This window comes from Lepeophtheirus salmonis, chromosome 7, assembly GCF_016086655.4.
Source record: "Lepeophtheirus salmonis chromosome 7, UVic_Lsal_1.4, whole genome shotgun sequence".
Lineage (NCBI taxonomy): Eukaryota > Metazoa > Arthropoda > Copepoda > Siphonostomatoida > Caligidae > Lepeophtheirus > Lepeophtheirus salmonis.
Window position 1 is genome coordinate 9,137,671 of NC_052137.2, and position 11,465 is coordinate 9,149,135.

General features: G+C 31.7%; 1 protein-coding gene across 1 annotated transcript; it reads left to right on the forward strand.

Annotated features, from left to right (window-relative positions):
* Positions 1–7,597: 7,597 nt before the first annotated feature.
* On the forward strand, positions 7,598–8,574 carry LOC121121628 (uncharacterized). The gene is made up of 2 exons (XM_040716595.2): positions 7,598–7,799; positions 7,863–8,574. The coding sequence occupies exons 1-2, from the start codon at positions 7,788–7,790 to the stop codon at positions 8,439–8,441; spliced, it is 591 nt and encodes a 196-aa protein (XP_040572529.1). The 5' UTR covers positions 7,598–7,787; the 3' UTR covers positions 8,442–8,574.
* The last annotated feature ends 2,891 nt before the right edge of the window (positions 8,575–11,465 follow it).

Consider the following 11,465-nt stretch of genomic DNA (forward strand, 5'->3'; position numbering starts at 1 on the left):
AAATATTTTAAATTTTTAAAAGATATTTACATATCTTGATTTGCCCTTGTTATCGTCGACCCAGTGCAAATACATAAAAAATGAATATAATTTATATATTTTTTTTTTTTTGGTATCGCGGATTGAGATTCTGAATCAGCAATATTCCTTTGCCAAAAGTCCATAATTTTTCATATTTCAGAAACAAAAATATGCTAGTAGTAATATACTATGAATTTATTCTATGGGAAATCATACTATGTGGTTTTAACATACTTTTTTACAATGAATATTATCTGCACAGTGTGTAATCTTATTAATAGCTTTTAATCATTCTAATTATAGCAATATTTTATCTGTATAGCTACATCCACCATACAACTACACATTTTTGTAAAATGGATCATCTATTAGTTCAATAAAATATTTATACAGAAGCGACAAAATAACAATTGTTCAAACTCATGAACTCATTGAAACATTCGTTCACAAGGAGGAAAGGAGGGAATTTGAGGCCTCTAAAGGTGTTTTTGAGGCATTTACAATGCGGGCTGAGTCTCAAATCGTTCTAAGACAATTTTGACCACTTGATCTAGCCAAATTTTCACCCTACAAACTTGCCAGCTTTTGCGTGTAGGGTGCAATCGAACGACAAACTAACTGAAGCCCTGCCAAACCGAACATGAACTTATCAGTCAGATCAAGACATAATTTTAGGATTTGCCAAGAGACCAAGTGGAAAAGCCTTCTCGCACTTTCGGCCTCGTATAAAGACTGTAATTGACGTTGGAGGTGATATTTTAATACTGTGGCACATATAATTTGTGCACCCTGCATATCCATCATATACAGGGTGTACAATCCAAGCCAGATGCACAGTTTAGTGCTGAATTTAAAATATTTAGCCCTCATAAATGTTGTACTATCTGGTAAAAATAAAATTTTCTATTTTTTTAATGTTCCTTGAATTGATGGAGTTGCCCTGATTAAGCATAAGTAGAGATAGGATTTGTATAAGAGCGTGAGAAGAACGTCGGATTCAGAGATATGGCAATACTGAACTAACACCTTTGTTAATACCAGTTGCTTGCTATATGATTTTGTGAGAGAAAATAAATTATTGCTATAAAATAAGATTAGTACATGGAAAATTTTATTATTTTATATTTTATACTTATTTTATTTTGCGTTTTTAAATTAATTTACACCAAAGATAGTCGATAATTCTTCTTTTATAGTACAGGGATTGACATTCTGTCTGTCGGGATGGGGCCACACACGACCCTTTACCTCAATCAGTGAGGCCTGCACATGAAGTACATATAATCCAAAGTGAGAAACACCGATGATACTCTGTTTCATTTGATGCTCCTTTGCACCACAAAAATTGACATTGATATCTAATCCATTGTGAGGCAGCAGGCCAAACAACAGGTCTCTCATTAGGTTTAATTAATGTTCCTATTATTGAATGTGAGCTATTTGGACTAAGCTTTTTTATATAAAGGAGTTAAAATTCCTGTTAGCACTTTTCCCCTGTATTACAGGAAGATGTTAACACACAGACAATTATTAAATAACGACCAAAAAGAAGGAAGAACACGCGCAACAGCCGTTTTTTTTTTTCTAATCCTTATACTTATTTTGTTCTTTACAGAGATTCCTTCTTTAAGTATAATTAAACATTATAGTATTAAAATTACTCCATTTGACCTAGCCATTGTCATGAAGACTGCAGATAGAATGTATAGTTCCTTCTTGAGGAATGAACAAGACGCGAACTCAGGAACATTGAGTTCAAGAGAACAATTTCTTCCTAGTGTCTGTCCATTGAGCTACATTGTCGCACATGGTAGTTATAAAAGCCGTGACTAAATTATAAGGAACTTACAATCTAGTTACTTAATGATGACAGGAAAATTTGAATCTCTTAGCTTAAACATTGGCAAAGTTATAGTCACTCAATTAATCAAAGTTAAATATCTCAGTTTTAAGCTTTTTTCGGAAAACATGTTTTTGAAACGAGTTAACAATATATTGGTATGTTAAGAAAAATAGAGGGTGCTTCAAATATATGCAAGATCTGGAGTAATTGATGTATAAATAACTATATTTTCCATTGTTTGGGTCAAATAACTTTGGCAGTCTATTAATTGATAACTTGGTTATGGTTTATAAATTTACCCACACACCATACTTTCTCTTTCTATCTCGAAATTAGTATCAGCGTTAGTGGATAGTTAAAATTAAGATATTATAACCTTTTTATAATAAGGAAACAGTAAAAAAGGTTTTTATGACTATAAAAGAAAATTCCGTCAGAGAACGTATCTACATTGTATATACATCAATATCAGACATGGTAGATGTTTGATAAGGAAAAATAGCATTTATAGTTGAAAGAAATATAAATCTACAATCTTTATGAGTGAGTATATAACGAGGTACGTTTAAAAAGTCCATACAAAGTCCAAGAGATAGAAATACTGGAGTGAATCGAGGTTATGCTTAGTTAGTAGCATCTCTTGGAAGAACACATAGCAACTTTCAGCCAGATCGGTCTATTTCTTTCTGTTTGGCGTTCGTTTGAATCAAGGAATCGGCTCGAAAGATTATGGTGACTGTATTGAGGATTTGCAATGAACAATCCTCATTCACTATCTGAAAAAAGATTAAACTATTGCAGGTGCATATTTTTCATCGTTATTGGAACGTTTGAAAACTGAGCTGCATGATAAACTTCTACGATGGGCCCTCTAAAAAGTCCTTTTCCATCAAGAGAGTGCACCAGCTCATACCTCAGCAGTTGTGGTCGCGAAATTAATAGAATTAGGGTTCCAACTTGAGATGCCCACAGAACTAGCAATCTCACGCACTTTCAATCTTCTGTCATCCATCACCATATCATGGATTTTATCAATGATTTCTGGAGTAGTAGCCTCAACAGTGTATCCAAAATGTTCAACGTCACTTGTGCTCATATGGCCACCCTCAAAATTTTGAAACCACTTATAAACTGTTCAAAGGTGCAGAGTCCCCATAATGTTTATCAAGCTTCTTTTTTGTCCCCTGATTCGTTTTGTCTTTCATAAAGTAACCTTTAATCCACATATGAAATTATTTTTTTTCACATTTTTTGAAAATCACTCCACTTCCTCGATTCAAACGACTGCCAAACTGAAAGAAATAAAGCATTTGTATGAAATTTGGCGAGTGTTCTTTCAAAAGATGTTACTAAATATCCATAACCTCCATACAAAGCCAGTGGTGCCGTCACTCGTACCTTGCACGTACTTTTCAAACGACCCTTCTACAGAGTGGGTCATGTATAGTGAATAAAATCGTGTGTATTTTGGGCAAGTTAATAGAAAAAAAAATCAACGTGTTAGCCCTGACAATTTCAATAATGTTTACCAAAGAACAGCTTAGCTGTTATGACGTTTCATTAGGTCAGCCACAATCAGTAGTGACGAGGGGAGAAGGAAGTATGTAAGGAAATTGGCAAAAACTACTAGGCCATTGATCCGTAATTCTACTTTGAGTCCACCAAAAACTTACAATTATAACTCTCCAACAAATCCTGAAGGTTGATCTCCGTCTTTTATGAGCACACATGAATGTTCAATTAGGTTTTGAATATAATTGAATGAAGTTCACTACTCAGGAGTTGAATAATAAGGACAACAGTTGGGAAATGAAAATGTATTCTTCAGATTACAAATTCAATAAAAAACTTGCCAGTTCAAAAATACAAATTTTATCTTATCAATAATATATTTGAATACTCATAATTAGTGATGAAAATCGTGGTTATTTTTGGCATGTTATAAAAATGAAACGGAAAATCAACATGGTGACCTTGACAATTTGAAGAATCTTTTGGAGGAGATCAGCTTAGATATCATGACTTTTCATTGGATGAGTTAAAATCCTTTAATGACAAAGGAGGAGGGGAGAAGGTATATGTATATGTACATCGGGAAGAACTACTCCGATGTGGATCCCCAATTCTACTCTGAGTCCAACAAGGTCTAACAATTATAGATCTCCAACAAATCCTGAAGGTGGATCTCCGTCTTTTATGAGACACACAAATGTTCAATCAGATTTCAAATATAATTGATTGAATGTAGTAGAATAAGAAATGACAACAGCTGAGGAAAAAATTATTCTTCAGCTTTACACGTTCGAAAAACACAGGGCAGATAAAAAATAAACACGATTTGCATCACTAGATATGAATATATTTCCATCATCTCACAGTTGCTTGCAGCTACTTTAGTGAAACGTCATGACACATAAGCTACTTTCTGATCAAACATTCTTCAAATTATCAGGCTTAAAATATAATTTTAACCATCTTTATTTTTTACATAATGAAAATTCTTACATTTTACTACTCTAATTCTCCATTAATAGGTATCATGATACGGAAAATATTATAATTAATCACCCTAAGGCTGGTAAGTACCTTTAATTGCCGAACAATCCCATGGAATTATTCATAATTATAGACTTTCTTTTCTTAAAATTTTATGTTCGTTCTATTAATTTTCGAATATAAAAGTGAATTTTCATCATTGATATTTGGAACACTATAATATAAACTTCATATCTAATAGGTTTAGTGACCGTCAATATAGATGTTCCGTGCATATGTAAGTACAATGACGTTATACGAAGTTTAAATAGATATAATTTTGATTAATTTTGATCCTGTCGTCTCTTACATGTATACAGTATTTTTTCTATGCATGACAGTTGATCTAGAAAGAAAAATTGGTCTCTCATAATATATGAGACAAAAAAAATCGGCTCATAAATTGGGACCCAAAAAATTGGTCCATAAAGTGAGATCCAAAAAAAATAGGTCCATGGTCTGAGACCACCGTCTGGACCGAAAAATTTGTCCAAATTGGTCTAGAAAAAATCCCCTAAGACCAAACCGCAAAATTTTTTCGGTGCTGGACCGAGTCTCAACATTAATAGTTACATTAAAACTAACGATATATTCGTGTATTACATAAGAGAAAATATTATTTTGCGTGCTGTATATTAGTCGTCCAAACTAGTAATGTAAAAATATGCGCATTTTTAAGCATGAGAGAAGACCTCAAAACTAAAAGAATTAAAAAGGAGACCTCAAAAACAGATGTCAGTTGAAAGCCTGCGTATAATAATTATTACTTTAAAACTCATTTTGACATCCGCCAACGGACTCAATATTTTTCCCTACCTTAAAAAGATGTTTTTATCAACTTTGTAATTTATAAAATAGAATAGTAGGTTATAAAATTAAAAAAATATTCAATTTCTAAACATAAGGCCTTAAAGATAACGAGGATACTTTATATGCCTTTTGATATGAGAAACAGTAACTTTATTTTCAAATAGAATACAAATTTTATATAAATATTGTTCATTGTACAAGTTTCAACATTTAATAAATATATTAAGTTGTAGGAAGTAGAAAGCAATTGGGCTCTCCAATTTAGACAATTGTCTACATATTATATACCCAAACAATTAATTGTAACTGAAGAAAAAATGTCAAGGACTATTTAATACGAGAACATTTTACTGAGGCTTAAAGAAATCTATTGCAAATGACTTCAGTAATCAAGAAGTAAGGAACCAATTTCATGTCGTATGATTATTAATCATAATTTATGATTGCAGTTATTGAGCGTTTTCATTGCAACACATCCATGGAGATACCATTTTCTGAGCTCAAAGTTGATATTTTTATTACATTTCAACAAATAGTTTTAAGAATAAAAAAAGACTTGATATCTGCGTTGAATACTACTTGATGTCAATGCTAAACACTGATATTTGAATTAAATCATTTTACAATTATACATATATTTTTGATCGATTAAGGACGAGAAAAGTAAGATAATTGGAGCAAAGTATCTTATATTTTTCAATGTAACAGTTAATTGTTATCTACAATATGGAAATGAGAGTTTATAACGATATAATAACACAATTTTAATACATTTTATGGTCAGCTATATAACAAAACTAAGTAATACAGAGATACAAAATTTACAGACAATAAGGTTAAAGTCCTTTTGTTTCTTGGTCCCATTTTGACAAACAATAGTTCATTATTTTCCCCTAATATTAATGAAAAAAGAAGTTTCATTATTATAAAACCTTTTTTTATGCTTCGTAAATGGGCCAAAATCCACCATGTGACGTCATGTGAAAATGGTTTATTGATGAAGTTTCAGAATTTGAAATTAATTAGTATTAAAAAAACAGGCTGCGAACTCCAGAGTGAGTAAAAGAAAATTCATTCTTCAGATTCCCAATCCAAAAAAAACGGCCAGCTAAAAAATACATAGTGATTTATATTACCATGTATAAATTATGTATTGCTGAAAATTATATAGATTGCCCGGCATTTTGCACATTGCCCGATTTTCCACATGGAACGTAACATATATATATATAATAGAGTTTGTATTTGTATTTGTGCGTGTATATCCTTTATACGTGATCACCCCGTTGAACCTAGGAGGCTAAAATTTGGCATGGATGCCTCTTTCGAACCTGGTGAGGCTAAGACGGGGCTTCAATTATTTTTTCCATTTGGGTGGGTCATATAAGGGGGCTTATGCTATACCCAAAACACAAAAACTGTTTTTTTGGGGCTCAAGTATACAAGATAGGGGTTGAGTTATAAATCAAAAAGTGATTGGCGTCTCAAAAAACGCTATACGATTAACCACGTTTTCTAAATTAGTTCAAAATCTAAAAAGTTATGGGTAAAAAACAAATCGGTGAAAATTACAAATTCGTTCTTTTCAGGTTCCAAATATGAGCTTACAATGAAATATTGGATTTGTAAATTGTTATGTATAAAGGTGGAACGTATTATAACTTGTCTCCCAATTAGGAACAAATAAAGAGCCGGGAAGGAGTAGGTAGAAATATGATTTATTCTCAGGACAATGGCAATTCAGTACTTAAAGATAAAATGATTACGTATGTTTAAAAAAGTGTAATACTAAGTACGTTGTTAAAAAAAGAAAAGTCTATAACCTGGATAATTATCGCACCCATCTAATCAGAGTAACATAAATAAAATAAACCTTTTAGAAATTTGTCCGGAAATTCGTTTGTATATCAATTTGACTCATAAAAATTGTTTAACATACGAAAGAACTGGAGAAATCTAAGGAAAAATCGACTCAATCTACCCTGAAAGAACTTTAATCAGTAACAAGAGTAATCAGTATATATTGGATTAGCTGTATTGAATGAACTCTCATAGTTTGACCCAAAAGTACGTGGGATGTCCCGAAACCCGGCAACTCGTAGCCCAACTTAGCCCGAAGCCCAATATTTTCTAGCCCCATCCACCTTTAGTCTCAAAACTAATGCTTCTAAAAATTTTACCTGATAGTATTTTCTATATTTAAAAACTATTGAATATTGTATTCTTTAAGTAGGGAGACAATCATTTTAAGTGTCACAAAGCTAAGAATTACGGAGTTTTAAATCTAAACCTACGTCATTCGACATGAAGATTCATACACAGTTGATCTTGACTTCCACGTATTTTCTCATGAATAAAAAACATTAAACAAGGATGTTCATCCGTCTTAATTATAAATGGATACAATTAAATTACATCCAACAAACATTTAGGTAAACACCCTCAAATTAGCGTACTTTTAAAAAGAGTTGAAGGATAAAACAAATGGAATATATAAACTCTCACTCTCCTCAATAGAAGCATCATTCAACAATCAAACCCCAAAGCAGAAGTAGAATCCACTACAGTAAAAAATAAAATGAACTCAAAAGTAATTGAATTAAATATTAAAATGTTATTTTCCAACATATTTTACACCTCTTAATATTTTCAGTTATCCTGTCTTATTCTTCTCGGATGTACTGTTGCATCCCTTGTAGAAGGCGATGATGTCAAAAAGAGGGATATCCCTCTAAATTCTTACGGAATTGGATCTCCCAGTAACTCCTACTCAAACAACAATGCTGGATCCAACTCTTTCCAAAGCAATCGACCCAACATCAAGATCTTAAGCAGCAATTACAACGCACCAGGGACTCTAGATGGCTCAAGTAACTTTGACTATGCTTTTGAGTCCGAGAATGGGATTCGTCAACAGGCAGTAGGGAAAACAAAGGTCGTTGGAGACACTGAAGTTGTTGTGATGAAGGGATCTTATGAGTATGTGGGCCCTGATGGACAAACCTATGTTGTGGAGTGGTATGCTGATGAGACTGGCTATCATCCCTCTGCTCCTCATCTCCCTAAGGATGTTCCTATTCCCTATCCTGAGATTGCAGATGCTGTAGCTGCTCAAATATCATTTGCTGCTGCAAATCCCAATGACTACGACGATGGTTCTTACAATGGTAACACTATCAACAATATAATATACGATGATCGACCCATTTCCAACTATGGCTATAACAAATAAATATCTTTATTTTTAAAAAGATATGCTTTGGTTGATAATTTTATTGAATATTAATTATTGTTGTTTGTGTTTTGTTAATACAACTTTTTTTTCAAATTTAATTTCTATGCATTTTTATACCTTCTATTAATGTTTTAACTCCTAATTTGTTGAAATTCGAATTAAATATTTTTAGTTTTTAAACTATCCTAACTATTTATTAAGAAATTAAAAAGATTGACTTCATAAAATAATTATTATTATGTAACGTAAGGCGTTATAAGGAAAAGGCTATAGCTACCGATCGAATAATAAAAGGTTCAAACTTTCTCTTTTTTGAAATTATAATCTCCTATTATTTTGAAAAGTAAGAATGTTTTTGTTTTTTTGTAGATCCATCAAAATAACAGATTTTTTGGTTATTTTAAATAATGAGTTTTGATTTTCGGCGAGATTTTTGTTCAATGCAACTGAATGCAACTTTTAATAGATGTTTATATAAGGAAAATGATTTTTCCATTATATTACCTTGATAACGTAAATTTTTTTGTATAACTTGAAGATCTAACGTTCAAAAGTCTAAATTACACCAATTTTTAAGGATCCCGTGGTTGTAACACATTTATAGACCAGAGGAGCTATATATATTATATAACTAAGAAAGCTGACTTGGCCTAATTTAAAATGTATTTGGGTATGACTAATTTTAATTCAATAGACTGTGGGAAAATGGAATAAGATACCGTTTGGGATGTACATATGGTTTGGCGAGAACTAAAAGAACATTTCACTGATATAAAATAAAAATATTTAGAAAAGTTTATAATCCTGAATTTGATAAATAACATTTTATAATCTTTCAATTTAATAAAGAAAGATGAATAAAATTGATAAATATTAAAATATTAAAAAGAAATTGCTTCCAATTGATACATTTAATTACAAGTTAATAAGATAAATTAAAACAATTAATGAGATTTCCGAATGTGGTGCCACATAGTGTATGTGGTCTTCCAAAAAGTGTTTCCTATTTGTAGTCATTCTAAATTTAACAACTGAAAATGCCTGCTTAGTGCAGTTACACGCTTAATACAGCCAAGTATCGATAATTCAAAAGCCGAGTAGTGATAATGATTTAAGGATCTTCATCTTAGATATAACATTCAATAACTTGTCCGAACCAGTTCGTGAACTGAAAATTTGTACCCACCAACCAACCAAAAAGAATGAACATGTGGGGCTTTCGATTTTTTAAAAGGTATACAGAGAGATACTTGGCATTTTGTACACTACAGACAAGAGGGAACCAACCCAAAACACTCTTGGCTTTTTGTCACTCTATGCAAAATTTAAAATTTAGCTACTATAATTTAAAGAGAAATTACTTCATTGACAAATATTTTTTGCCGCTCCTCTGAGGTTGCAGTTCTAGGCAACCATCTAAAAGAATATATACATGTTTGTCTTGGACCCCTACTTGCTCGTTTTGAGATTTAAATTAGTACTAATTTTACAGAAAATATGGCAAGGAATCCTCGCATCTCCAGCCTAATGGAGGAAACGGAACTGCTAAAATGTAGAGATGATTTGATATGAACAGGGAATTTTTAAAGCAACCGTATTTAGGACTTGTTTATAATGTATTTCTTCAAAATATATATTCAGATATACTTAAATTTCACAGTATTTATTATTTACTAACGGGATCCCACTTTAAGACAATTTCCCAGAAATGAGAAACCTTATTACATAGTCAGCCAAGAGCTGTTACAATGAAATTTACCATCTATTGTATTCATTCTTTAATATGTGTTATATATCCGATCCCAATTCTACTCTAATTCCAGCAAAGACTCACGCTTACAACTCCTCAGCAAATCTGACACGTAGTAGTGATTATTTTCATCATTGTTAAAGTTATAATTGACTGAATTTGTTGCCATTTAGAATATTTCTTTTAAGTTTTTGTACATTTTTATAGCTCAAACATTTCAAAAAATGAACGGAAAAGGGGTGAACAGGTTCAAGCCTATTTAATATCCATATAAACAACTATGACTCCAACATGTCGCCCTTAATTTATTTTATTACGTAATCTGTGATGTCAGTGAAAACACTCCAAATTAATTGGCTGAATTAATAACAGTCATTAAAATGAATAATATTTATAGGCTAAACAGTATTTCTAGATGCACTAGAATTAGGCGAATGTAAGGAGATTCCTTTAAAAAAAATTCATTCTAAAGGTCCTTGGGATATTGACGTATAGCTGTTGGGATACATTTCAAATGAGTGGCATGGAATTTAATATTATCTATATTAATAAAGCTAAGTTTGTCTATCTCTATGGACTTGACACAATGCTGCATATTGTATATCATCAACAAATTTTTATCATCTAAGAAATAACAATGTAATTGTATCAATGAACTTATGCAGGCATGTTCATAAACAATCGAACGTTTATACATGGTGCACTAGATATCTGGGCCGGCCGTTATGAAGGGGAAAACTAAATTTTTGGGCATTTGACCAATGGATAGGGATAATAAGTTGATATGTACTATTGCAAAACAGTATACAAAATTTCAGGTTCGAAGAAATATAATTTTATTAGCTACAGACACTAGATTAAAATTTCCCATGTTTTAATTTTGCTAAAATGGTTACTTTTATTATAAAGGATTTCTAACTGACTAAACTTCTTGATGAATAAAGCAACTTATATCTGTTTGTCGACGCCTATAACTTTGGACAATATCTGGTTCACCACAAGTATAAAAATAAAGTATAGCCAGTGATGCATGTAAGTCCGGTGAATTTCATAGGTCTTTTTTTTTGAATTGGTAATCTGAAAAATTAATTTTGTATTCCTTAGCAGTTGTCATTATTATTTAATTTCTGAGTAGTGAACATCCTTTCCTAAATAGATTCAATTATATTCAAAGCCTGATTCAATTTGTGTGTGATCATAAAAGATGGAGTGTAACCCTGATGATTTGTAGTGGTTATAATTGCAAGTTCTTGTTGGAATCAGAGTAAAAT